Source organism: Procambarus clarkii, chromosome 8 (genome assembly GCF_040958095.1).
Source record: "Procambarus clarkii isolate CNS0578487 chromosome 8, FALCON_Pclarkii_2.0, whole genome shotgun sequence".
Taxonomy (NCBI): Eukaryota; Metazoa; Arthropoda; class Malacostraca; order Decapoda; family Cambaridae; genus Procambarus; species Procambarus clarkii.
Genome location: NC_091157.1, coordinates 12,520,496 through 12,548,383, shown reverse-complemented (window position 1 = coordinate 12,548,383; position 27,888 = coordinate 12,520,496). Strand labels below are relative to the sequence as shown.

The 27,888-nt window shown below is 47.8% G+C and overlaps 1 protein-coding gene across 3 annotated transcripts in view; it reads left to right on the top strand.

Moving 5' to 3' along the window:
- Nucleotides 1–27,888, top strand: part of LOC123759765 (mucin-4) — a 142,526-nt gene that overhangs the window by 24,820 nt on the left and 89,818 nt on the right. The window contains exons 6-11 of one of the 3 annotated variants that reach the window (XM_069317239.1): nucleotides 1,410–1,556; nucleotides 7,499–7,668; nucleotides 10,630–10,811; nucleotides 12,349–12,497; nucleotides 16,013–16,159; nucleotides 25,578–25,708. In XM_069317239.1, the coding sequence (XP_069173340.1) occupies nucleotides 1,410–1,556; nucleotides 7,499–7,668; nucleotides 10,630–10,811; nucleotides 12,349–12,497; nucleotides 16,013–16,159; nucleotides 25,578–25,708 (926 nt within the window). Of the gene's footprint in view, nucleotides 1–1,409; nucleotides 1,557–7,498; nucleotides 7,669–10,626; nucleotides 10,812–12,348; nucleotides 12,498–16,012; nucleotides 16,160–25,577; nucleotides 25,709–27,888 lie in introns of all 3 variants that reach the window. The other 2 variants (XM_045745020.2, XM_069317245.1) reach the window with 2 other exon arrangements.

Sequence of the window (27,888 nt, the reverse complement as noted above, 5' to 3'; positions counted from 1 at the left end):
AACTTGTATTATTTAGCCATGATAGTGTTATAGAAGAGCCTGAGTGTGATAATGACTGGGTACAATGTTCAAATATCAGTGATTCAATGCTGTTCACGATGTTCACAGTGCTATCCACAGCACCACAGCATTATTTCGTCCATCTAGGAATCTTCAAATGATTTCTTAGGTTCCTTTTCAAAATAAACGTGTGGTCAATTATTCATTTACAGGAATTAGTGATCAGGATTGTGATAATAGCAGTATATAATTTATAATTATAAACTGATTATAATTTGTGGTTTTAATTAGCGTTGTGCGTAGTATTGTGGAAGGAGGAATTTTGGTGAGAGAGGGAGGGAGAGAATTGAGGTAGCCTCTGTGTGTGTATGGCAGCCACTCTTGTTTTGCTCACCATACTAGCTTAGTGGTTCGCTATGGGCAACACATATGTACATGTGTATATACATTGTGTATATAGCGTAATAACAGCAACAGGATGTTGTTGTTGTTTAAGATTCGCTTTGAGATTGGAATTTTTTGTTCCAAGTAGCACGGGCTATGGTGAGCCCATAGTCAGCAACAGGAGAATGTTGAGAGGAGGTATTTTGGTGAGGGAGGTTACGTAGTAATCGTAGCGTCATCTGCTGTCTGCTGTGTGATTTTTCATGCAGTGTATGGTGGCAATTGTACTGTTTGGACACAGTACTGTCTTACTTGCATAGTTCTGGTAAATAAAACATGTAGATTGGTATATATATATATAACATGTGTAATTAATGTAATAAGAACAATAACAGAATAGTGGAAGGAGCAATGTTGGCGAGTAAGATGTTGGAGTGAGGGAGACTGGCTGGGTGTGGCTGCTCTCACTCGAGGTGTTCTGAGTGTGTTGATGGTGAATGTATATAGTGTGTGACAGTGTATAGTGTGTAAATAGATTGTATATATACATAAATTAGCATGATACATAGTAAATATGTGCAGTATATGTGTACACAAGTGTCATGCACGTAACAGTGTCTTCGGACAGTACGGATGTTTTACTGCCATAATATAGTGTACGTGTTCATTATACATAGGATTAGCACGTAAAAACAAATAAAATGTATTTGAAACTGTGCGCAAAAATGAACAAAAATATATTTGCGGCAACTCGCGAGCCCCGCCCCGGGAGCATACGTCACGGGCGAATGGGGATTGATGACGTCACACGCCAACTTACGGATCCCATAGCAGCCAAAGTAAGTACAATTTCAATTTTTTTTTTTATGTACCCATACTGAGGGAAGGGTTTTTGACACTTTAAAAAATCAAAAGAATTTTTTTCCAGAGAATTTATTTCCTGCGCACTGTGGGGGTGTCATATTTGGAGGCAACGCAGTTAAGGGGTTAAAGTCTCGTGTGCCTCATTGCCTTCATATTTTCAGAAGTGCACAAGACCTCCGTATACCAATACCCAGCTGGCTGTTCAGGCGATTTCTTCAGTTCCAAACAAAGAGTGCTCGCTGGATTACATATACTCGTACATCTTGAAACACTACCCATATTACCAGCTCCATAACAAAGAGATGCAGGTACAGTACTGACATTTATTTGTTCATCATATTTTGTAAGGTTTTTTCTCTTGTATAAGGTAAGGTTTTCACACAATGCTCAATCCTGCTGGCACAAATAGGTGAGTACACACATACAGTACACTCATTTAGTCAAACACAAATCAAAGTTAAACAAAGTTTTACAAGCATTACAAATTCATTCATACAAGCATTCAGTTGTTTGCAAAATGTAAGAAAAACATGAAAATTAATGAATATTTATTTTTATATTGGGTGGAGGTGCTCTGATAGGTTGTGTGGTGACTATTTGGTCTGGCATCTGTCAACACATGATGCCCGACTTTGCTGACGCTGAAGTATGAAAGACCCGACTAATGCATTTTCCTCGACTTCTGCGTTCTCCTCGACTTCTGCGTTCTCCTGTGTTCTCTTCGGATGTTTCACTGATTATTTCTAGGGATAGCCCTAGGGATAGCCGAGGAAAATAAGACTCGCGTCCCTACCAAAACGAAAAACTTCTTTCGAAATACAAGCATTCATACAAGCATTCAATTGTTTGCAAAATGTAAGAAAAACATGAAAATTAATGAATATTTTTGTATTGGGTGGAGGTGCTCTGATAGGTGCTCTGATAGGCTCCCCAGGATAGCCCTGGGGAGCCCCTACGGCTCCCCAGGGCTATCCATGGCTGATATGGATACCCTAACTATTTTGCATCAGTCGATGTGGGTGGAGTTTGAGCCTACCGGGGACCACGAGCCAAAACCTGGCCCCCTCACAGAGGCATGGGAAGCATTGGCCCATAGAAGTGCACTTGTGATTTGGAGCATTCTATATCTGCCATCGACTGGGACAGGTACCCAGAAAGGTAAGCGCCACAAAACAAACCCCTATTCTGGTTAACAATGAAAATCGTCAGACGAGTGGACAGAACTTCCCAAAAGAAAAATGAGCAAACAAGCATGATATCACTCGAGCCACGCCGCATGTCTGAGCAGCTCACCCCTCCCCGGGAGGGGTAAGGGGAAGCCCCAGACCCTCACGCTGGCAGTCCCCGCCCCAGTTCCTTGGCTGATGGGATTGTGCATAGTCGTGTGGCTCCAGCTTCAGTGTCTTCTCTCAGTGCTGTTCATTGTTTTTCAGTGCTCTCATGTGTTTAGGGTCTCCTTCCCCGAGTGCCCTGTAAGTACCGCCCTTGGGGCTTGGGGTTCTCTTCCACAAGTCCCCTTGGGTCTACTTCTGTGGCCTTTTGCTGTTTGGCATTGGGCTGCCCTGAGTGTTTGTGGGGGGGGGGGGGGGTTTCCTCCCTTGTTTGCCTTGGGGTAAATGGTAGTTATCACACTGGTGGGGCGCAGGGTACTGCGTAGCTAGTTTTCACCTATGACAGCGGCCGGCTCTGTTCCCTCTGGGTATGTTGTCCACTTACGTGTTTTTTTCTTTTTGCCTGGTGGGGAAGTCTGCCTTGAGTTCTCCCACCCTCCTTATATTAGGGTCGTTTTGTGTGGTGGCACCCCCTGCTTCGCTCTTGTAAGTGGACACGTCCCGTGAGTTTAGCTTTAAGCAGTTTACTTGGTAGTTTGGGGCGCCAGTTAGCAGTGCCCTGCCTGGGATAACCCTTAACAGACCCAGTCTAGGGGCCCTGGAAAACCCTGCGAGGGCTCTCGGGTCCGATGGAGGAGATCTTGCATCCCCTCTCCCTTTGTGCGAGTTTGAGGGTTGCTCTGTTCCCTTGTCTCAAGGTGACACTCATTGTTTTCTGTGTGGAGCCCCTACATCTCCCTGGAGCTTATCGGGCTAATGTATGTTATATTAGACCGGGACATTAGCTAAGGAGTTCAGACCTACCAGGGACCAGCGCCAGAACCTGGCCCCTTCAGAGAGATTTCAGGGAGCAATGGCCCTGGAAAACCCCTTTGTGGTTGGGGTTTTCCTTATCTGCCATTGACCGGGGTTAGGCACCCAGAAAGGTAGGCATAACAAAACAAACCCCACATGGTAAAAAAACTAAAACAAAAAACTGAACAAAGGTAGAAACTCCCTACAATCTCAAGAAAACAAGCAAACAAGCAAGCATCACACTTTACTGCCGCGCCGATCGTCCGTGCAGCCCTCCCTGCCCCGAGAGGGGGAAGGGGGAAGCCCCGGACCTCACTGCGCCAGCTGCCTAGGATCAGTTCGTAACCTAATGTCAACCGGGATAGACGCTTCTCTGGCCTCAGTTTCCTAGGCAGTGTTTGCCTTGTGTGGCGTTCACTGCCGTGCGTTGTGTTGTGCGGTGGCCAGGTGTTCATCATCAGTACCAGGGCTGCATGCGCTTAGGGGCTTCCTTCCCTAAGCGCCCTGTGAGTACTGCCAATGCGTGACAGGGTTGTCTTCCCTGGGGTGTTCGGGAACCATTCCTGTAGAGGTTCTTGCTGCTCGCAAGAACATTTGCCTCGCCCTTGGGGCCAGCTGGGGCTTGGGGCCCTTGTTTGTTCCTGGGTAGGGACTGGTATTGTGCTGGTTAGGGTGTCAAGGTGTTGCACGACCTGCCACCTAAGCGGTGATCGGTTCCTGTTGCCTCTGGAGACAATGTACTTTGGCGGGGTTTTTCTTTTGTTTTTATTTTCATTTGCTTGGTGGGGGTCTGCCCAGTGTGGCTATAGTTCCACTGGTTGTGTTTCGTGGCCCTCTGCTAGGCCCCCGTGATTGTACACGTAGCAGGGGTTTTCAGTGTTATCCTCTACCCCTTGTTATTTTTGGGTTTCTTAACTGGTTAGCAACACCTTGCCCAGGCTTCCCGTAGTTGTTACCCCTATGGGCCCTGGAAACCCCTATTGGGGCTCGGTGGACCATTGAATGTGTGTTCCGGGTTCCAACCCATCTTCTACGGGATCGTTGGTTGCTGTGCCCTTGGCTACGGGTGACAGTCGCCACTTTTACCTCCGTCATGCTGCCTGTTGGGTCACTGACACCTTGACCCAGAGAGAGATATTCTCTGCTTGTTCTCCAGTACTCTCCTGATGTTATTACTGTTCAGAGTACAGGCGGCATCTGTGTTGCAAGCTAGGTTAGGTTGCTGCAACAAGCTAGGTTGGTTTCCCACTCGGATGCCCTGGGCCGACCCGTTTTGGTTAGGTGCTGTTCGCCCCTTTCCCTCCCTGTTCCCGGCTCCTAACCATCTGCGGGTTTCGGGGTCGGGGCGGGGTTTAGTTGGGGCCGAGACTTGGGTGGTTTCAGGGGGCTGCCCTGTTCGGGTTGGGGACAGAGGTTTTCGAGCCTGTTTCTCCTGCCAAAGCTTCTGGGTCTTACCAGCGATCCTTTCTTGCTGCCTTTCTTTTGTGCTCTTCCTTTTCTTTAAGGGCGGAGGGCTTGGAGGATGGCGGTGCCCTGGGGCCTCTGTTGCTGGTTCCCGGGGCTGTGGGGGATGTTCTGGGGCTGTTTGACCCTGCCGGGGTTTTCTGTTTCTGGGCGGAGTTTTTCGCCCATCCAGTCTACTTGCTTCCTACTTTTGCTGGCGTGTTTTCATATCTTTTGCGTCGGTCACAGCCCCCCTGTTCTGGTGGCCATTTTCTTCTGCCGGTTTCCCGGCGTGGCCACCAGGGCGGCGTTGTGGTTTGTTTACATACACCTGGGTGTGCGAGCGAGCGTCATGGGTGAGTTTTTTCACCTTTTTCCTGGGTTTTATTCTCCTGTTGTCATTTCTTTGCTTTTCTGGTGTTTTCTGCCCGTTTTCTGTTCCTCTGGGAACGTTTGAGTGTTGATTTTACACCGGGTTTTCCGTTTTGTTTGTTTTGAGTCTGGGCCCTAGGGTTTGGGCTCAAGTGTCCCTGTCTGTTATGCTTGCTCCCACACCTTGTCCCTCGATTTTCGGTCTGGTTGATACCTGGTTGATGGGGTTCTGGGAGTTCTACTCCCCAAGCCCAGCCCGAGGCCAGGCTTGACTTGTGAGAGTTTGGTTCACTCTGCTGTTACTTAGAGCGGCCCGCAGGCCCACAGACCCATCACAGCCCGGTTGGTCTGGCACTCCTTGGAGGAATAAATCTAGTTTCCTCTTGAAAATGTCCACGGTTGTTCCGGCAATATTTCTTATGCTTGCTGGGAGGGTGTTGAACAACCGTGGACCTCTGATGTTTATACAGTGTTCTCTGATTGTGCCTATGGCACCCCTGCTCTTCACTGGTTCTATTCTGCATTTTCTTCCATATCGTTCACTCCAGTACGTTGTTATTTTACTGTGTAGATTTGGTACTTGGCCCTCCAGTATCTTCCAGGTGTATATTATTTGATATCGCTCTCGTCTTCTTTCTAGTGAGTACATTTGGAGGGCTTTGAGGCGATCCCAATAATTTAGGTGCTTTATCGCGTCTATGCGTGCCGTATATGTTCTCTGTATTCCCTCTATTTCAGCAATCTCTCCTGCTCTGAAGGGGAAAGTGAGTACTGAGCAGTACTCATGATGGGACAACACAAGTGACTTGAAGAGTACAACCATTGTGATGGCATCCCTGGATATGAAGGTTCTCGTAATCCATCCGATCATTTTTCTGGCCGACACAATATTTGCTTGGTTATGCTCCCTAAACATTAGGTCGTCAGACATCATTATTCCCAAATCCTTTACATGCTGTTTTCCTACTATGGGCACATTTGATTGTGTTTTGTACCCTGTATTATGTTTAAGGTCCTCATTTTTACCGTACCTGAGTACCTGGAATTTATCACCGTTAAACATCATGTTATTTTCTGATGCCCAGTCGAAAAGTTTATTAATATTAGCTTGAAGTTTTTCAATGTCTTCAGCCGAGGTAATTTTCATACTGATTTTTGTGTCATCTGCAAAGGATGATACGAAGCTGTGACTTGTATTTTTGTCAATATCTGATATGAGAATAAGGAAAAGCAGCGGTGCAAGGACTATACCCTGAGGTACAGAGCTTTTAACTGTGCTTGGACTAGATTTTATATGGTTGACTGTTACTCGCTGAGTCCTGTTTGACGGAAAACTGAGTATCCAGCGTCCTACTTTACCGGTTATTCCCATTGACTTCATTTTGTGTGCTATCACGCCATGGTCACATTTATCGAAAGCCTTTGCGAAGTCCGTGTATATCACATCAGCATTCTGTTTTTCTTCTAATGCCTCGGTGACTTTGTTGTAGTGATCAAGTAGCTGTGAGAGGCATGATCTTCCCGCTCGAAATCCATGTTGGCCTGGGTTGTGAAGGTCATTGGTCTCCATGAAATTGGTGACCTGACTCCCAATCACACTCTCAAATACTTTTATTATGTGCGATGTTAGTGCAACTGGTCTATAATTCTTTGCCAATGCTTTGCTCCCTCCCTTGTGTAGAGGGGCTATGTCTGCTACTTTAAGTGCATCTGGTATCTCCCCTGTGTCCAAGCTCTTCCTCCACACTATACTGAGTGCCTGTGCTTCCGGCATCTTGCATTTCTTTATAAATATTGAATTCCATGAATCTGGACCTGGGGCCGAGTGCATGGGCATGTTTTCAATTTCTCTTTCAAAGTCTAGTACGCTCGTGTTGATATCTGTTATATTTACAGGGGTTTGGATATCCTGCATAAAGAAATTGTCTGGATCTTCCACTTTCATGTTGTTCTATAGTAGTCTATGGTATATATGGTAGTCCTTAGGGCTTCCTGTTCCCCATTAAGGCCACTGGATCTAGATGGTGGTCCTTAGGGCTTCTTGTCCCCATCAAGGCCACTAGTGAAATGGTGGCCTTCAGGTAAATTCAGGAAAATTCTTTCCCTCTCCCTAGGCCTTCCTGTCTGTATGCCAATAAGAGTACTGTTATTGTACAGAGAGGGAGGAATGCAATTCATTTTGAAGAATATCTCTTAAGTATTTCATAGATTTGTTATTTTCATCACATAAAAAATACGATTATGCTAGGTCTGCCAACTTATGCTAGGTTTTGTTTGGTCTGCCAAAATAATTTTGTGATCTTTCTCAGAACTGTATCAGAGCCACCTTATTAAGTCGTCCGTACTTCATCAAGAGTGCCAGTAAATGGAAAATATATCCTGTTTGGGAGAAGGAGTTAGTAAGGCAAGCATTTACGCTCTATGGGCAAGAGTACATGCTGCCAGCTGCTGCTGGCTCTACGACTCCATCCAATACGAGGTTGGTAAATTTTGTGTTTGTAAGGGCTATTTTGAAGATTTTTCACTTCCTTCTACAACAGGTTTCACCTTTTCTGTGGAGAGCCCCTACGGCTCCCTGGAGCTTATCGGGCTAATGTATGTTATATTAGATCGGGACATTAGCTAAGGAGTTCAGACCTACCAGGGACCAGCGCCAGAACCTGGCCCCTTCAGAGAGATTTCAGGGAGCAATGGCCCTGGAAAACCCCTTTGTGGATGGGGTTTTCCTTATCTGCCATCGACCGGGGTTAGGCACCCAGAAAGGTAGGCATAACAAAACAAACCCCACATGGTAAAAAACTAAAACAAAAAAACAGAGAGGTAGAAACTCCCTACAATCACAAGGAAACAAGCAAACAAGCAAACATCACACTTTACTGCCGCGCCGATCGTCCATGCAGCCCTCCCTGCCCCGAGAGGGGGAGGGGGAAGCCCCGGACCTACCGTGCCGGCTGCCAACCTTCAGTTCGTAAGCTAATGTCAACTGGGATAGACGCTTCTCTGGCCTCAGTCTCCTAGGCGGTGTTTGCCTTGTGTGGCATTCACTGCCGTGTGTTGTGTTGTGCGGTGGCCAGGAGTACCTCATCAGTGCCTGGGCTGCATGACCTTAGTGGCTGACTTCCCTAAGCGCCCTGTGAGTATTGCCCTTGCATAACAGGGTTATCTTCCCTGGGGCGTTCGGGAACCATTCCCGTAGAGGTTCTTGCTGCTCGGCATTTGCCTGGCCCTTGGGGCCAGCTGGGGCTTAGAATTTTTAACTATTTTGTATTTGGAAAAATCTTTCATCACTGTGCCCCCTTAAATTTGGGGTATTCATATAAATAATTCTTGAAAATGATATGCAAGTTTTTGTGTGTGCCACAGATTATAGCTTTCTGCTATAGCTGCATTACTGGGCTATAATAATTCCCTTTGTCCAGGACAGGAAGCCTGCATTTAGGCATACCGAGATCTGCCCCCCTACCCCCAGGCCAACTACTGACCCTTCCCAGGATGCAACTCAACAGTTACCTATCTCCCAGGTGAATAGAGAATTCAGGTGAAAGGAAATATGCCTGACCTGTCCTATCTGGGACTGTTTGACTAGAGGACAAACAACCCTCCAGATATTTTTCCTGAAGTAGTTTAGTGTGGCTTTCATCATATGATTTGGCTTGTCTTGAGTTGTTCCTCAGCCTTGAGTCCAAGGAAATTATCTTGAGCCTACATCCTGCAACCAAAATCTCCTTTATGAAGATGCACAATATGCTGGAATGATTCCTGCTGTCTCCTCTGCATGACAGTAAGAGATTCCTGCTGTCTCCTCTTTATGATAGTGAGAGATTCCTGCTGTCTCCTCTGCATGATAAGAGAGATTCCTGCTGTCTCCTCTGCATGATAAGAGAGATTCCTGCTGTCTCCTTTGCATGATAGTGTGTGATTCCTGCTGTTTCTTTTACATGATAGTATGTGATTCCTGCTGTCTCCTCTGCATGATAGTAAGAGATTCCTGCTGTCTCCTCTGCATGATAAGAGAGATTCCTGCTGTCTCCTTTACATGATAGCATGTGATTCCTGCTGTCTCCTCTGCATGATAGTAAGAGATTCCTGCTGTCTCCTCTGCATGATAAGAGAGATTCCTGCTGTCTCCTTTACATGATTGTATGTGATTCCTGCTGTCTCCTCTGCATGATAGTAAGAGATTCCTGCTGTCTCCTCTTTATGATAGTAAGAGATTCCTGCTGTCTCCTCTTTATGATAGTGAGAGATTCCTGCTGTCTCCTCTGCATGATAGTGTGTGATTTCTCCTGTTTTCTCTGCATGATAGTATATGATTCCTGCTGTCTCCTCTGCATGATAATATATGATTCCTGCTGTCTCCTCTGCATGATAATATATGATTCCTGCTGTCTCCTCTGCATGATAGTGTGTGATTTCTGCTGCCTCCTCTGCATGATAGTGTACGATTCCTGCTGTCATGATAATGTGTGATTCCTGCTGTCTCCTCTGAATGATATTGTGCAATTCCTGCTATCTCCTCTGCATGATAGTGTGTGATTCCTGCTATGTCCTCTGCATGATAGTGGGCGCCTGACTAGATGTCAGGTAGAAGGGCACCTGACAGCTGAGAGGACAGCGCTTCGGATTCGTGGTCCTGAGGTTCCGGGTTCGATCCCCGGTGGAGGCGGAGACAAATGGGCAAAAAGTATCTTTCACCCTGATGCTCCTGTTACCTAGCAGTAAATAGGTACCTGGGAGTTAGACAGCTGCTACAGGCTGCAACCTGGGGAGGGGGGTGGTTTGTAACAAAAAGGAGGCCTGGTCGAGGACCGGGCTGCGGGGACGCTAAGCCCCAAAATCATCTCAAGATAACCTCAAGATAGTGGGGCAACTCAGCCTGTCAGGTTTTGCTTGAACATCTCATACCATACCGTACTGTGCACCTAGTGGCCACAATATCCAAGAGTGGCATTGGTTTGACATGGAATCTACATTATCAGCATTAATCGAGCGTTTAATCAGCGTTGATGACATTGATTCGGCATTGAATTAGGATTGCTCTTGGATACTGTGCTGATTGAGCAGTAGGTTACCAAGAATATGTGATGTAGCAAGACATAGTAAATCTTATAAAGTGAGTGTGCAGTGAGAAAATTGGTAGGAGCCATGAGATTGATTCGATCCTGCTTATTTGGAAGCCCTCAAGTATGGGGGCAGTGTGTGAAATCCATAATTGGGCTTCAGTTGGAAACCTCAGGACTCCTAGCAGATTTAAGGAATCTTAAGGTTGCATTGCTTTTGACCATGAATAGGTGTAGTGGTCTAGGGAGTACCACGTGAACGGATTTGAATCCTCGTGGCTCCTACTGATTGCCTTATTGATAATATCGTGTTAACGTGATTTCATTGTGCAAGACGAATGCAGTAGGCTGATTAAAGTTATCATTTCTTTGAACAGCAGCTTAGTGCCTGTCTGTCCACAAGGCTCTGGCAGTGGTAGGGAAGCAATCCCCAAGTCACCAGAGGAGGAGAGATCACCATCACCGGAGTGTGTGGACCTGACCGAACCGTCATCCCCTGACCCCACAAATGTTGGTACTTCTACTGCTATCACAGCCAGTAGACCTCACCTGAATCAGCAAGGTTAGAACTATGTCCTAGAACCCACTCTATAAAAACATCTAAATTACTGGGACTTATTAAATGTTTAAATCTGTGTTCTTTAGAGTGCAGGCAAAAGAGATACATAATAATTTACCCCTGGAAAATTTTTGAGTGACTGGTTCCAAATCTGCACACAGAAATAACACCACATGAGACCAGGAGACATGACAGGATGTGCAAAAAAACCCATTGAAAACCAGAGGTGCAATAGGTGTGTTTCCTATTTTTTTTAGAGAGGTCCAAAGCCGATGTGGACAAATCTTGTTACTATAATTGTTACTATTATAATTGACTGCTCTAATCTTGTTAAGCTTTACACTGCTCCAGTCTTGTTAACTCCCTTACACTGCTCCAGTCTTGTTAACCCTTACATTGCTCCAATCTTGTTAACCCTTACACTGCAGTCTTGTTAACAAGATAGATACTTACATATAGCATGTGTGTATAGTGTAATAACAGCAACAGGACGGTTTTCTAAGAAGAATGGAGAAAACTGGACGGTTTTCTAAGAGAAGTTCCGGATCAGCCGGGCTGTGGTGGGTACGTGGCCCTGCGGGCCGCTCCAAGCAACAGCCTGGTGGACCAAACTCTCACAAGGCGAGCCTGGCCTCGGGCCGGGATTGGGGAGTAGAAGAACTCCCAGAACCCCATCAACCAGGTATCAACCAGGTATCACTACCTGCCTCCCCTGACACCACCTGCCTCACCTGACACCACCCGCCTCCCATGACACCACCTGACAACACCTGCCTCCCCTGACACGACCTGCCTCCCCCTGACACCACCTGATAACACCTTGTTACACAAGTGTATGTTTTGTTAATGCAGTGTACTTGTTCGTGATGCTGCATTTTTCTTGTGTTGTTAATCATGAATATAATTTATGGTTTGCTCAACAACCACCTGCACCCTCAGTTCAACCCACCCTTCTAATAGCACGTCTCATTTTGAAATACTGTATACATAAGGCCAAGAACTGTCGTACTAGAAAATGGTAGCGGCTCGCGAAATTGACGTAATGTCCTGTTTTCTGTCTGAGGACCCTCTGGTAGCTTAGGGTAGGACACTTTAGTATGACAGTTTCTTGATGTTGGGAATGCTTGCGAGAACGGGCTGCTCAATTAACAGCTCCATACTTGCCTAGACATCATTCTAAGATAATATGTAGTGAAACATCTGGACATAGTTTAGTGTGTGTGTTTGTTTACATAGTTTACCGAGTTCTATGGCCGTTTTCGAGTCTGCAGGTCTTGGAGGCAGTCGGCTTTTTTTTTTTTTTATCTCGATGACTTTCTGGGTGCCTTCCTTAGTGGTGGCATAAATGAATAACTTGATACATAAATGCCACAACTCCCTGTTTCTCTGAGGGGACCAGGTTCTAGTGCTGGGTCCCCAGTCGGCCAGAGAACGCTACAACTGATGGCACTTACATCGCGATGGTAGCTTCAGGGAGCCACCAGGGCTTACCCAGAAATTGCCATTTCATTATACTTGATGCTGGTTTTTTCACTTACAGAAACATCGCTAATAAACCAGAAAGAGACTGAGGAGTCACGTGAACAGTCTTGTCACAATGGCTTTCAGGGCTCCACAGCAGAGGACAACAACCTTACCTCACTCCATTTTCCTGACCAGCACCACAGTCATCATGGTGCCAGTGCCAAGGTCTGTCAAAACTTTTATGTTCCCTATAACATCTGGAAAGCAAAAGAATAGGATTTTGTGGGATCATAATGATTGTTTAGAGTGTGAACTTACCATATTCTTTCATGTAAGCAAGTTGTAATTTTTTTTTTGTTAGACAAAAAGCCTGTGAATATATACTTTATTTAGACTTTAGGCTGATTAAACACACTACGGCCTAGCAGCAGAAAAATTACAAAAGACTTAACTAATACTGTATGTTTTCACCAGGCCCCACTGTTTGCTACTGAGGCTCCAGGCACTGTGGCTACACAGAGAGACCCTCCTCCTACTAGTTACCAATGTCTGATATAATTCTTATTACTGTACTAAAACACTAGAGATGGAAGTAACTACTACTTCCTCTCTGAGTATTTTCAGACATACACAATCATACTAACATAACATTATACACATTCTAATATCATAACTAAAATCATAAATCATTCTTAAGGCCTTAACTAAAAAATTACTTTATAATAAGGATTACTTTATAATAAGGACTGATAGAAAAATGAGGGCTGTGATCAGAGGCAATGTATCGGACTGGAGAAATGTCACAAGTGGAGTATCACAGGGTTCAGTTCTTGCACCAGTGATGTTTATCGTCTACATAAATGATCTACCAGTTGGTATACAGAATTATATGAACATGTTTGCTGATGATGCTAAGATAATAGGAAGGATAAGAAACTTAGATGATTGTCATGCCCTTCAAGAAGACCTGGACAAAATAAGTAGATGGAGCACCACTTGGCAAATGGAATTTAATGTTAATAAATGTCATGTTATGGAATGTGGAATAGGAGAACATAGACCCCACACAACCTATATATTATGTGAGAAATCTTTAAAGAATTCTGATAAAGAAAGAGATCTAGGGGTGGTTCTAGATAGAAAACAATCCCCTGAGGACCACATAAAGAATATTGTGCAAGGAGCCTATGCTATGCTTTCTAACTTCAGAATTGCATTTAAATACATGGATGGCGATATACTAAAGAAATTGTTCATGACTTTTGTTAGGCCAAAGTTAGAATATGCAGCTGTTGTGTGGTGCCCATATCTTAAGAAGCACATCAACAAACTGGAAAAGGTGCAAAGACATGCTACTAAGTGGCTCCCAGAACTGAAGGGTAAGAGCTACGAGGAGAGGTTAGAAGCATTAAACATGCCAAAACTAGAAGACAGAAGAAAAAGAGGTGATATGATCACTACATACAAAATAGTAACAGGAATTGATAAAATTGACAGGGAAGATTTCCTGAGACCTGGCACTTCAAGAACAAGAGGTCATAGATTTAAACTAGCTAAACACAGATGCCGAAGAAATATAAGAAAATTCACCTTCGCAAATAGAGTGCTAGACGGTTGGAACAAGTTAAGTGAGAAGGTGGTGGAGGCCAAGACTGTCAGTAGTTTCAAAGCGTTATATGACAAAGAGTGCTGGGAAGACGGGACACCACGAGCGTAGCTCTCAAAGCATATATACATACACACATATATACATACACACATATATACATACACACATATATACATACACACATATATACATACACACATATATACATACACACATATATACATACACACATATATACATACACACATATATACATACACATATATACATACACACATATACATACACACATATATACATACACACATATATACATACACACATATATACACACATATATACACACATATATACACACATATATACACACATATATACACACATATATACACACATATACACACATATATACACACATACATATATACATACATATATACACATATACATACATATATACATACATATGTACATACATATGTACATACATATATACATACATATATACATATATACATACATATATACATACATATATACATACATATACATATATATATACACACATACATATACACACAGGTAGATAGATAGTGAGAGAGACAGATACTGTAGATAGATATATAATCACTGGTGAGGTCAAATTCCTCCAGGGTTGCATGGTTTGCCTCCTCATTTAGTGCAGGGACTTCTCCTTGTTCTATTGTGAAGACGTCCTGGAATCTCTTGTTGAGTTATTCACACACCACCTTGCCATTCTCTGTGTATCTGTTCTCCCTTTTTCTCAGTTTCATCACTTGTTCCTTCACTGCTGTTTTCCTCCTGATGTGGCTGTGGAGCAGTTTTGGTTGGGTCTTAGCTTTACTCATGATGTCATTTTCATACTCTGTCTCTGCTTCTCTCCTCACTTTGAGGTACTCATTTCTGGCCCTTTGATATCTCTCCCTGCTCTCTAGTGTTCTGTTATTCCTGTATTTTCTCAATGTTCTTTTACTCAGTTGCATCGCTACCATACATTCCTGATTGAATCATGGATTCTTCTATTGCTTTTCATTTTTCGCATTTTGGGCCAGGATAAACCTGTCTGCAGCTTCCTGGTACTTTTGGGTGACATAATCCATCACATCCTGTACAGTCTTTTTTCAGAGTTCTGTTTCCCATGGTATTCCCATTAGGAAGTTCCTCATCTTGTCATATTTTCCTCTTTGGTAATTAAGTCTTTTCCTTTCCAATCCTATCCTTGAATAGGTTTTCCCAACCTCTACCAGATACTCAAATATCAAAACACTGTGGTCACTCATTCCTATGGGAGCTTCAAATTTGACTTCCCTTATTTCTGACTGATTCAAAGTGAATATCAGTTCGAGTCTAGCTGGTTCGTCATTCCCTCTCATTCTTGTGGGTCCCCTTGACCTGTTGGCTCATAAAGTTCCTTGTTGCCACCTCCAAGAGTTTAGCTCTCCAGGTATCTTTGCCCCCATGTGGGTCTCCATTCTCCCAGTCTATCTTTCCATGGTTGAAATCACCCATGATTAATAGTCTGGATCCATTCCTGCAAGCAACTGAAGCTGCTCTCTCTCTCTCATTTTATTTTATTGGTTGCCATGTTGTTTTTGTTAAACTTCCATCTGGGTCTTCTGTCATTTAGTGGAGGGTTGTAAATGACTGCCACTATTATCTTAGGTTCACCCACTGTCAAAGTTCCTGTTATGTAATCTCTGAATCTGTCACAACCTGGAATTTCCATCTCATCAAAACTCCAGTCCTTCCTTATCAGCAGGGCCACTCCTCCACCTCCTCATATAGTAGTCTTTTAGAAACAGCATTTGTTATGACTCCTGACAATTTTGTTTCTGTGAGTTCTATTACATCTGGATTTTCTTCCTGCCCTTTCTGCCAGTTCACTTGCTTTGTTGGTAATCCCATCAATGTGTGAGTACATTACTTTGAAGCTCACTTTCCTATATCCATTTTCACCCACCCTGCCCAACTAGTGTAGGAAGCCGTTCCTACAAAGGCACAACCAATGCCTGGCAGCTTTTGTCAATGGTAGAGATGAGCCCAATACGTAGAATAGTAAGTGTCAGGCAATATTCATTTGCTATTATATAATGAAACAAAAATTCTGCAGAATCCCCAAACTCATCCATATTCCATGAAGCAATTGATTGTTCAAGCAATATTTCTTTCCAAACACCAAGAGGAGCGTTTGGATGAGATTTGCTCGTACATTAAGAGGCATAGACCATCCTCCACACTAAGTTACAAAAAGTTAAAGGTACAGTAATACAATCCATTTATTTGCGATAGAATTTTATCTAGTATCTCTACCATTCCTTGTTCTCGTGAATTAGTGCCCTCCCTGCTTCTGGTCTTCCTGCTTGTGTGCTGCTTCCTCCTCCTTGTGTGCTGCTTCCTCCTGCTTGTGTGCTGCTTCTTCCTGCTTGTGTGCTGCTTCCTCCTGCTTGTGTGCTGCTTCCTCCTGCTTGTGTGCTGCTTCTTCCTGCTTGTGTGCTGCTTCCTCCTCCTTGTGTGCTGCTTCCTCCTGCTTGTGTGCTGCTGCTTCCTGCTTGTGTGCTGCTTCCTCCTCCTTGTGTGCTGCTTCTTCCTGCTTGTGTGCTGCTTCTTCCTGCTTGTGTGCTGCTTCCTCCTCCTTGTGTGCTGCTTCCTCCTGCTTGTGTGCTGCTTCTTCCTGCTTGTGTGCTGCTTCCTCCTCCTCGTGTGCTGCTTCCTCCTGCTTGTGTGCTGCTTCTTCCTGCTTGTGTGCTGCTTCTTCCTGCTTGTGTGCTGCTTCTTCCTGCTTGTGTGCTGCTTCTTCCTGCTTGTGTGCTGCTTCTTCCTGCTTGTGTGTTGCTTCTTCCTGCTTGTGTGCTGCTTCTTCCTGCTTGTGTGCTGCTTCTTCCTGCTTGTGTGCTGCTTCTTCCTGCTTGTGTGCTGCTTCTTCCTGCTTGTGTGCTGCTTCTTCCTGCTTGTGTGCTGCTTCTTCCTGCTTGTGTGCTGCTTCTTCCTGCTTGTGTGCTGCTTCTTCCTGCTTGTGTGCTGCTTCTTCCTGCTTGTGTGCTACTTCTTCCTGCTTGTGTGCTGCTTCCTCCTGCTTGTGTGCTGCTTCTTCCTGCTTGTGTGCTGCTTCTTCCTGCTTGTGTGCTGCTTCTTCCTGCTTGTGTGCTGCTGCTTCTTCCTGCTTGTGTGCTGCTGCTGCTTCCTGCTTGTGTGCTGCTGCTGCTTCCTGCTTGTGTGCTGCTGCTGCTGCTTCCTACTTGTGTGCTGCTGCTGCTTCCTGCTTGTGTGCTGCTGCTGCTTCCTGCTTGTGTGCTGCTGCTGCTTCCTGCTTGTGTGCTGCTTCTTCCTGCTTGTGTGCTGCTTCTTCCTGCTTGTGTGCTGCTGCTTCCTGCTTGTGCTGCTGCTTCTTCCTGCTTGTGTGCTGCTGCTGCTTCCTGCTTGTGTGCTGCTGCTGCTTCCTGCTAGTGTGCTGCTGCTGCTTCCTGCTAGTGTGCTGCTGCTGCTTCCTGCTTGTGTGCTGCTGCTGCTTCCTGCTTGTGTGCTGCTTCTTCCTGCTTGTGTGCTGCTTCTTCCTGCTTGTGTGCTGCTTCTTCCTGCTTGTGTGCTGCTGCTTCCTGCTTGTGCTGCTGCTTCTACCTGCTTGTGCTGCTGCTTCTTCCTGTTTGTGTGCTGCTTCTTCCTGTTTGTGTGCTGCTTCTTCCTACTTGTGTGCTACTGCTGCTTCCTGCTTGTGTGCTGCTGCTGCTTCCTGCTTGTGTGCTGCTGCTGCTTCCTGCTTGTGTGCTGCTGCTGCTTCCTGCTTGTGTACTGCTGCTGCTTCCTGCTTGTGTGCTGCTGCTGCTTCCTGCTTGTGTGCTGCTTCTTCCTGCTTGTGCACTTTCTGGGGGGAGCCCCTTCGGCTCCCTGGAGCTATCCAGGCTGATATACTAATGCCAGACTTTGGCATCAGTCATGTGTATGGAGTTGTGAGGCCTATCGGGGACCACGAGCCAGAACCTGGCTCCCTCAGGGAGGCATGGGGAGCAATGGCCTATAGAAACCCCGTGTGATTGGACACATTCTATGTCTGCCATTCTATGACCTGCCACTGGGTCAGGCACCCCAGAAAGGTAAGCGTCCCAAAACAAACCCCTATTCTGGTGAAAATTGCTACAAAAAGCTGAAGAAGTGGATAGAACTCCCCAAAAAGAAACGAGCAAATGAGCATGACGTCACACGTCACCGCGCCGCTGTCTGCGCAGCTCCCCCCCTTCCCAGGAGGGGAAGGGGGAGCCCCAGACCCCCACACCAGCCATCCACCCTTCAGTTCTAAGGCTGATGCTAGAAGCTAAGGTCATGTGCTCTGGCTCCAGTGATTTTCAGCACTGTGCTTTGCATGTGGTTACTGTCCTCCAGGGGTGTGCGAGCTAGGAGTTATTCTACAGTACTCGGGCTGCATGCGCCTAGGGTTATCGTCCCTATGTGCCCTGTAAGTACTGCTTGTTTGCCCCTGCCCTTCCCCGGGATGTTGGTATCGTGCAGCTCCATGTGCAGGTTCCCTCCCTTTCGGCTGCACAGATTGCTGGGGACTTGTGCGTCTGTGGCCTATTGGCTTCAGCCTTGTGTTTCTTTTCCCTCCTGGAGCTGTCTTCGGATTGGCTTGAGGAGGATGTGGGGACACTTGGGGCCGTTCCTGGGTCCGGTGCCTTGGGCTCAGCAGCTCGCTCATCGGCTGCCTTGTTGAAGCTCTTTGGGCCTATCCTGTGGGATGCGGTTTCGCTGTTTTATGCTTACTGGCTCGCGTGTCTGCAGGCAGTGCTTGCCTCCTCTCTGGAATCTGCCTGGGCCCTGGCTCTTAGGATGTCATCTCCTTTTTGTCCTCTGTTTTTTTGCGGATTCTGCTGTGGCGCAGTATTTGCAGGCTGCTTTGGCTAGTTGTCGTCCTATGTCTGACTTGTTAGTTCTCCTGGGTCCCGGGGGGAAAGGGGCTTCCTTGAGGTGTTGTGCCAGGGCTCAGGGTTCCTCTCGTTGAGGTAGGCCACTGGTGTCAGTTTTGGGTCTGGCCCCCGCCTTCAGACCCACCTTTGTCTGGTCGGCGTGGTGTTCGCTCTGTGCGGGGTTCTGGGTCTTGTAAGGGGTGCCGGCCCTTTAGCAATTCGCCCCATTGACAGGGCGATGGGGGGAGGCTTGTGCTGTTCGCTCATGCCTGGTCCCACAATTTGTGGGTGCTTCAGGTCGTTTCCTTCGGCCTGCGGTTGTGTTGGATGCCCCCCTCCTCCTTCAGGGGGTTCGGGGCTGACGGGGCAGGCCTCTTCCCCTGCGCTCTATTGAGTCATCTTGGAGTGGGTGTGGAGGGTTTCCCGTCTGTTCCCAGTACCAAAATGGGACTGTGAGGACCTGAGGTTCATTCTGGACTTGACCCGTCTGATCCCCTGGGTTCATTTCCCCTCCTTTCGGATGACTACGCTGCCCCAGGTTCGGCTCCTGTTGGCGCCGGGCTCTTGGATGGTGTCCCTGGACCTTCGGGACACTTATTAGCATGTCTCGATTCATCCGGGTTTCAGGGACTGGCTCGGTTTTATTGTGGGGTATCAAGGTTACCACTTTCGTTGTCTGCCGTTCAGGTTGAGTCTGGCACCTTGCGTGTTCACACGCCTTACCTAGGTCGTTTTGGCCCGTCTTCGTCTTTTAGGTATTCAGGTGTTGGCCTACCTCGATGACTGACTGGTTTGGGCTCCTAGCCAGTCCTCTTCTCTGCTAACCAGGGATTTGGTTCTTTCCCAGCTTGCCGGGTTCGGGTTCTTGGTGAGCTGGAGGAAGTCCCATCTGGTTTCCTCCCAGGTTCGGACCTGGCTGGGTCTTATGTGCGACCCTCAGTCCGCTTCCTTGTCTCTTCCTCCGGAGTCTCTCCTACAGCTGTGATCCCGCATGCGCCTGTTTCTGGGGGGCTCCAGGATCACCCGTCGGTTGCTCGAGGGTCTGTGCAGGAGCCTGAACTTTGCGATGATGGTCTACCCGCCAGGTCGGGTTTGGCTTCATCGGCTGTTCTGGTTCCTTCGGGTACGTCCCTTTCCCTTTCACACGATCGCTGGGTTTGGCCCCTGGGGGGTCTTGCATTAGCTGCTGCGTCGCCGGCTTCCTTTTCGTTTTTTTTGGGGGGGGGGGGGGGTCAGTGCCTTGGTGCCTACCTGAGCCCTCGCTCAATGTGTTCACGGACGTGTCATCTCTCGGCTGGGGATTTGTGACCAGTGCTCACCAGGCTGGCTAGGGCCGGTGGGGTCCGTCCTTCCGTCGGGTCCACAGTACGGTGCGGGAGATCGCAGCTGTGTGGTTTGCTCTTCGGAGGGCTCGGGTCGCCCGCAGATCGACGATCCGGCTCTATTCGGAACGCTTCCCGGTGGTTCATTTTCTGAACCGAGGAGGTTCGATGGGGTCCTTGGCTCTTTGGTGCTGGTCGCTTTGGGTGACTCGTCTGCCGAGTTCTCTGGGTTTGGCTCTCCTGGCAGTTCACGTTTGGGGAGTGTCCAACGTCTTTGCAGAAGGCCTGTCTCGTTTCGTTCCCATGTCCACGGAATGGACGGTCGACACCAACTCCTTCCGTTGGCTCTGCCAGACGTTCGGGCGCCCCAGGTGGCCCTCTTCACGTCGGTGTGGTCGCGACGTCTTCCGCTGTATGTGGTGCCCTTCCCTGACTGCAAAGCTGTAGGGGTCGATGCCTTTCGGCAGGACTGGTCGAGATGGGGGGGTTCCTGTAAGTCTTTTTCCCGGTTCAGCTGTTGTTCCAGGTTCTGACTTGCTTGGAGATGTACCAGGGGAGAGTAGTTCTCTTGGCCCCGTGGTGGCCGGCCCAGCCGTGGTTTCAGGCACTGCTTGCTCAGTGTCCAAACCCGGAGGTTTTCCCGCAGCTCCATCTCTCCCAGCAGATCGGACCGGTGCATCACGTGGCTGGTTCGATCTTCTCTTCGAGTCTTCGCGTATGGTATTTTTGACTCGAGTTCATCATCATTTCTATGGTGATCAGGTGGTTTTCTTGTTAGTCCCACCTGCGGGCTTCGTCTTGGTGGCAGTATAAAGTTTCCTGGCGGTCCTTCCGGTCTTTTTTGACTCTTCGTCGTTGAGCTTTGCTTTCGGTTCTGGTAGTGTTGTCCTTTCTCTCTTGGTTGTTCCAGGACCGTCATCTTATGTCAGATACTGTTGCCTCGTATCATGTGGCACTGGCAGAGCCGCTTCAGCTTGCTTTCACTATTGACGTTACTTCTGCACCGTTTTGCAAGCTGTCTAGTGCGTTGTTTCACCTTTGGCCTGCCCATGCACCGCCTAAGCCGTCCTGGTCATTGGACAGAGTGCTCTCTTTTCTCTCGTCTCCTCGATCTGTTGTGGCCCCTTCGGTTCAGGATTATTTCTCGAAGGCTCTTTTCCTGTTGGCATTGGCCTCTGGGGGTCGGGTCAGGGAGCTTCATGGTCTCCTTTGGCACAAAGGTTTCTTCTCTTTTGGTCATGCCGATTGGTTTCGTTGTCTGCAGTCGTCTCCTTCTTTTCTGGCGAAGAATGAGACGGATGCTTTCTGGAGGGGTCCTCTGGATAGCAGCCGTTGGGTCATTGATGCTTGGTTGGTCAGGCCGGGGGTGCATCATCCTTTGTGTCCAGTTTCGTCCCTCCTCCGTTATTTGCGTGCCACTGCTTCTGTGTCCGGGGACGCACTTTGAGTTGAATCGGTTTCCCTTCTTCCCTGTTCGCGGGTGCGGGTCTCCCAGGTCATGCGCAAGATTATTAAGACTAGCCAGCCTGCGGTCTATCCCCGTGCCCATAACATTCGTAAGTTTGTTGCTCTTGCTTCCGTCTTTGGCAACATGTCCTGGGCTGACTTTCGGGCGCGGGGTTTTTGGCAGTCGAACAGGGTCTTGGCTGCGTGCTACCTCGTGAACGTTCTTGGCCCTAGTCTGGCCTGTGTCGCTTTGGGTTGGCAGTTGCAGCCAGTTGTCTCGACTTTGGGTTGAGGAGTGAGCAGTGATCGCGCCTCGGGTAAGTCCCTCTATGTGGGTAGTTAGTTCCGGGGAGCCAAAAGGGGTCTTCCCCCAGAAAATCAGCGTTGAATGTAATGAAATGCCAATATCTGGGTGAGACCCGGAGGCTCCCCGCCATCCATCCCTTCCCCCGGTCGGCGGTTTTTCACGTGTTTTGATGTCCAGCCTCAGAACTGAAGGGTGTATGGCTGGTGCGGGGGTCTGGGGTTTCCCCCGTTTCCCTGCCAGGGAGGGGGGAGCTGCGCAGACAACGGCGCGGCGACATGTGACGTCATGCTCGTTTGCTCGTTTCTTTTTGGGGAGTTGTATCCACTTGTTTGACTTTTTGTAGCAATTTTCACCAGAATAGGGGTTTGTTTTGGGACGCTTAACTTGCTGGGTGCCTGACTTGGTCAATGGCAGAAATAGAATTCTTTCAACCACACGGGGGTTTCTATAGGAAATTGCTCCTCGTGCCTCTTCTGAGGGGGCCAGGTTCTGGCTCGTGGTCCCCGGTAGGCCCACAGAACTCCATACACATGACTGATGCCAAAGTCTGACATTAGCCTATCAGCCTTGATGACTCCGGGAAGCCTCCGGGTCTCAACCAGAAAATGGTGTTTTATTACATTAAACTTTTTTTTTTTTCTGTGGGGAGCCCCTACGGCTCCCTGGAGCTTATCGGGCTAATATATGTTATATTAGACCGGGACATTAGCTAAGGAGTTCAGACCTACCAGGGACCAGCGCCAGAACCTGGCCCCTTCAGAGAGGTTTCAGGGAGCAATGGCCCTGGAAAACCCCCTTGTGGTTGGGGTTTTCCTTATCTGCCATCGACCGGGGTCAGGCACCCAGGAAGGTAGGCATAACAAAACAAACCCCACATGGTAAAAAACTAAAACAAAAAAATGAACAGAGAGGTAGAAACTCCCTACAATCCCAAGCAAACATCACACTTTACTGCCCGCCGATTGTCCACGCAGCCCTCCCCGCCCTGGACCTACTGCGCCGGCTGCCTAGCTTCAGTTCGTAAGCTAATGTCAACCGGGATAGACGCTTCTCTACCCTCAGTTTCCTAGGTGGTGTTTGCCTTGTGTGGCGTTCACTGCCATGTGTTGAGTTGTACGGGTGTCTGAACTTCGACGTGCTGGTCTGCCCGCTGGGTCGGGTTTGGCTTCGGCGTCTGTTTGGTTCCTTCGGTGACTGCCCTTCTGCCTCTCTTGCAATCGTTGGGTTTCTTCCTCTGGGGATCTTGTGTTGGTGCTGCGTCACCAGCTTTCTCTTTGGGGTTTTCGGGGTTCTGTGCCTTGGCACCTCCCCGAGCCTTCGCTCGATGTGTTCACGAACGGGTCATCTCTCGGCTGGGGCTTTGTAACCAGTGCTCACCAGGTCGGCCGGGGATGGTGGGGTCTGTCTGTCCGTCAGACTCACAGCACGGCTCGGGAGTTCGTGGCTGACTGGTTTGCGCTTCGGAGGGTTTGGGTTACTTGGTGTTCTACCATTCAGCTCCATTCGGACTGTTCTCTGGCGGTTCTTTGCCGGAACCACAGGGTTTCTCTTCGGTGTTGACCTTTGGGGTTGGTTCCTTAGAGTGGCTCGTTTGCTGGCCTCTTGGGGTTTGGTTAACCGTGAGGTTCATGTCCGGGGTTGTCCTGCGTCCTGGCGAACAGCTGTCTCGGTTCAGTCCTCTGTTCGCGGATTGGCCAGTCATCACCAATTCGTTTCATAGGCTCTGCCGGACTTATGGACTCCTGGCCATGGACGTCTTCGAGTTGGCGTGGTCTAGGCGTCGCCCATTTTATGTGGCGCTTTTACCCGCCTGCGAGGCGTTCACGGTGGATGCGTTTCGGCAGGACTGGTCAAGGTGGGGGAACCTGTTCCTTTTCTCCCGGTCCAGCTGTTGCTTTGGGTTCTGGCTCGGTTGGAGCCCATTCCCACGAGAGTAGTCCTTATGGTTCCTTGATGGCCGGGCCAGCTTTATTTTCAGACGCTGCTTGATAGGTGTCCGAACCCAGGGCGTTTTCCCGCGGCTCCGCCTCTTTCAGCAGGTCAGATCGGTTTTGTACATGACTGCTTCTGCCTTCTCTTCGGCTCTTCGCGTCTGGTATTTTGACGCGGGTATCACCATCTCTATGGTGATCAGGTGGCTTTGTTGATGGTGTCCCACCTGCGAGCTTCATCTTGGCGACAGTATGACGTCCCTGGTGTTTCTATGCACTTTTTCTTGCTCTTCGTAGGTTCTCTTCTTTCACATTGTGTTGTCTTGTCCTTTCTTGGGTTTTCAGGACTACAGTTACAGTATTTGATGTTTCTTACTGTCAGCTCATTTTGTGCGGCACTGGGGGAGCTGCTCCGGCTTGCGTTCGGGGTGGACGTCACATCTGCCCTCTTTCGTACGCTTTCACGTGTTTTGTTTCATCTCCGGCCTGCTCATGCGTCGCCTGAGCCGTCCTGGGCCTTGATCAGGGTGTCTTCTTATCTTCTCCTCGGTTTGTGGTAGCCCCTTCTGTTCAAGTTTCTGCTCTTTGGTACTGGTGGTAGGTTTGTACGTTTGCAGCCTTCCTCTGTTCTGGCGACGGTCGAGACGGTTGTTTTCCGGAGGGGTTCTTGGGTTATTGATGCTTCATTAGTTTGGGCGGAGGTGCGTCCTGTGTTGTCCGGTTGCGCTTTTTGCCGTTACCTGCATACCGTGTCTTGGGATGTGCTTTGGGTTGATCAGGTTCCCCACGTTCCTTGTTTCAGGGCTCGGGTCTCCCAGGTCATCTGCAGAGTTTTTCAGTCTTCCAGCCTGCGGTCTGTCCTTGTGCCCGTGCTGTTCGAACGTTTGCAGCTGTGTTGATGTCTAGGGCTCTTTTCAGGCACAGGGGTTTGAGGGTCGCACAGGTTCTTGGTCGCCCATTCTTTATGCGCGTCTGCTCCTGTGCGTTCTTGTTGCCTTGGGTTGCAGGTTGCAGCCTGTTGTCTCGGCTTCGCTTTGCGGAGTTTGTAGCGGCCGCCTCCCGGGTTAGCCCTTTCTTTTCCTTCTCTTTGGGTATGAAGCTCCAGGGTGCCGTAGGGGCTCCCCACAGAAAACCAGCGTTGATGTAATGAAACGCCATTTTCTAAGTGAGCCCCGCAGGCTCCCTGGCAACCCTCACTCCCACCGGTCGGCTTTTTTTTCGCATTGGTTGAAGCTAAGCTTCCGAACTGAAGCTAGGCAGCCGGCGCAGTAGGTCCGGGCGGGGAGGGCTGTGCGGACGATTGGCGCGGCAGTAAAGTGTGATGTTTGCTTGTTTCCTTGGGATTGTAGGGAGTTTCTACCTCTCTGTTCGTTTTTTTGTTTTAGTTTTTTACCATGTGGGGTTTATTTTGTTATGCCTACCTTTCTGGGTGCCTAACCCCGGTCGATGGCAAATAAGGAAAACCCCAACCTCAGGGGGGTTTTCCAGGGACATTGCTCCCTGAAACCTCTCTGAAGGGGCCAGGTTCTGGCGCTGGTCCCTGGTAGGTCTGAACTCTATAGCTAATGTCCCGGTCTAATATAACATACATTAGCCCGATAAGCTCCAGGGAGCCTCCGGGGCTCGCCCAGAAAATGGCGTTTCATTACATTCAACGCTGTTTTTTTTTTTTTTTTTTTGTAAAAGATTTGTCCAACAAATATTTTAATTTTTGATCATGATGAAATATAGAAAATAAGATGGTGTTTAATGCTAATTGGTATGTCTTCTTCAGAACCGTGTCCAAAAAATCCTGGAATCTGACAAAGATTTTGTAAAAATGCCACATATCCATTGGAAAATTGTACCGGAGAGAACTAGTAGATTATTTGCAACTGCATTTCTCCGCTCTTCGCATAACAAAAGGTTTGTATTGTGTTTTACAGTTGTGTTCTGGGGGAGCCCCTTTGGCTTCCCAAAGCTATCCAGGCTGATATGGCTATATAGTGGTACCTCAGTTTACAAATTTAATCTGTTCCCAGAGACGGTTCGCAAGTCGAAAATTCGTAAACCGAGGCGAATTTTCCCATAAGAAACAATGTAATAGAATTAATTCATTCCACAATCCCCCAAAAATTAACTTCAAATTAGGTTTCATACCTATTTCTCTCAAATCTTTAGTACTAAACTATGTACAAGTTTCTACTTATCTTTATTGATGACTTTTGTTGGCGTATAGAAGACGGTGAGGAGGAGAGGTGTTACGATTTGGAAGGGGAGTCCCCTTCCATTATAACATCAAGCAGGAATGACTTCTCTGGGGTACACTCTCTGGCACGTTTTGCCTGCATATCACTGGGGCCTGCTTGTGGCTCACTGCTTGATTTTCTCACTAAAAATCGATCCATATAGGATTGTTTTTTCCTTTGTTGTAACAGTTGTCTGTAGTGAGGCATCACTTTGTCATTGAAAAGGTTAATGCAACGGCCTACTACAGCTTGCTCTGGGTGAGTTGTTTCAACAACAGTTTTCATTTCTTCCCACAGTCTACACCACTTCCTAATTGTTGAGGAAGGGACATTCTGTACTGCCTCCTCCTCCCCTGAAGAAATTTCCTCAGCTGCCTCTTGTTGCTGCTCATTGTGAAGAGCTAGGAGTTCTTCGGTGGTCAGTTTTTCGCTGTGTTCCTCTGCCAACTCCACATCAGCACCATCCAACTCCAAACCCAATTTCCTGCTCAGAGTAACAATTTCCTCAACAATAGGCACTTCAGGTCCAGGCTCAAACCCCTCAAAGTCTGGTTCTGAAACACATTCAGGCCACAATTTTCTCCAGCCAGAGATCAGGGTTCTTTGATTCACTTCTTGCCAGGCTTTGTCAATGAGTTTTAAAGCAGTACAAATGTTAAAATGTTTTTTTCCAGAACTCTTTGAGGATGAGATGTGCAGAATCAGTCATTTTGAAACATTTCCGGAAAAGTGCCCTTTCAAAAGATGTCTTAAAATTTCATATGATTTTCTGGTCCATAGGCTGAATTAGAGGAGTGGTGTTAGGAGGAAGGAACTTTATTGTAACAAAATTAAATTTGTCCAACAATGCAGCTTACAAGCCTGGAGGATGAGCAGGAGCATTGTCGAGCTGAAACAGGGCCTTGAGTGGCAAACTTTTCTCCTGCAGATATTTTTCTGGGGGAGTCCAGTTGCTTCCTGGAGCTATCCAGGCTGATAGGGATAGTCTTAACTTTTGGCATCAGTCGATGTGGGTGGAGTTCTAGGCCTACTGGGGACCACGGCCAGAACCTGGCCCCCTCAGAGAGACACTAGGAGCAATGGCCTATAGAAATGCACATGTGATTATGGAGCATTCTGTATCTACCATCGACCGGGACAGGCACTCAGAAAGGTAAGCGCCCTAAAACAATCCTCTATTCTGGTGAAAACAATAAAAATAGACAAATGAGTGAAGAGAATTCCCAAAATGAAAATGAGCAAACAAGTACGACGTCACAGGAGCCGCGCTACACGTCTGTGCAGCTCCCTCCTTATCGGGAGAGGGAAGGGACCCCCAGACCCCCTGCACCGACGATCCACACCTCAGTTCTTCGGTTGATGGGATACGGCTTGGTCTTTGTGGCTCCAGCTCCGGACTTTTGTTGTGCTGTCCTCTGTTCAGTACTGCTCTTATGGTGGTGTGCGAGCTGGGAGTAATATTCACAGGTACCCGGGCTGCATGTGCCTACTGGGGACATGCAGGTCACCTTCCCCCTGAGTGCCCTGTACGTACCGCCCTAGGGGCTTGGGGTTCCCTTCCACAAGTCACCTTGGGTCTACCTCTGTTGGTCTTTTTTTGCTTAGCGATTATCTACCCCCCCGAGTGTTTTGGTGGGTTTCCTCCCTAGTTTGCCTTGGGGTAAGTGGTAGTTATTGCACTGGCAGGGGCACGGGGTACTGCACAGCTAGTTTTCACCTATAACAGCGGCCGGCACTGTTTCCTCTGGGTACGCTGTCGTCTTGTGAGGTTTTTCTTTTCTTTTTGTTTTTGGCTGGTGGGGAGGGGGGGGGGGTCTGCCTTGTTTTTCCTTTGCCCTTTATACTAGGATTGTTTGT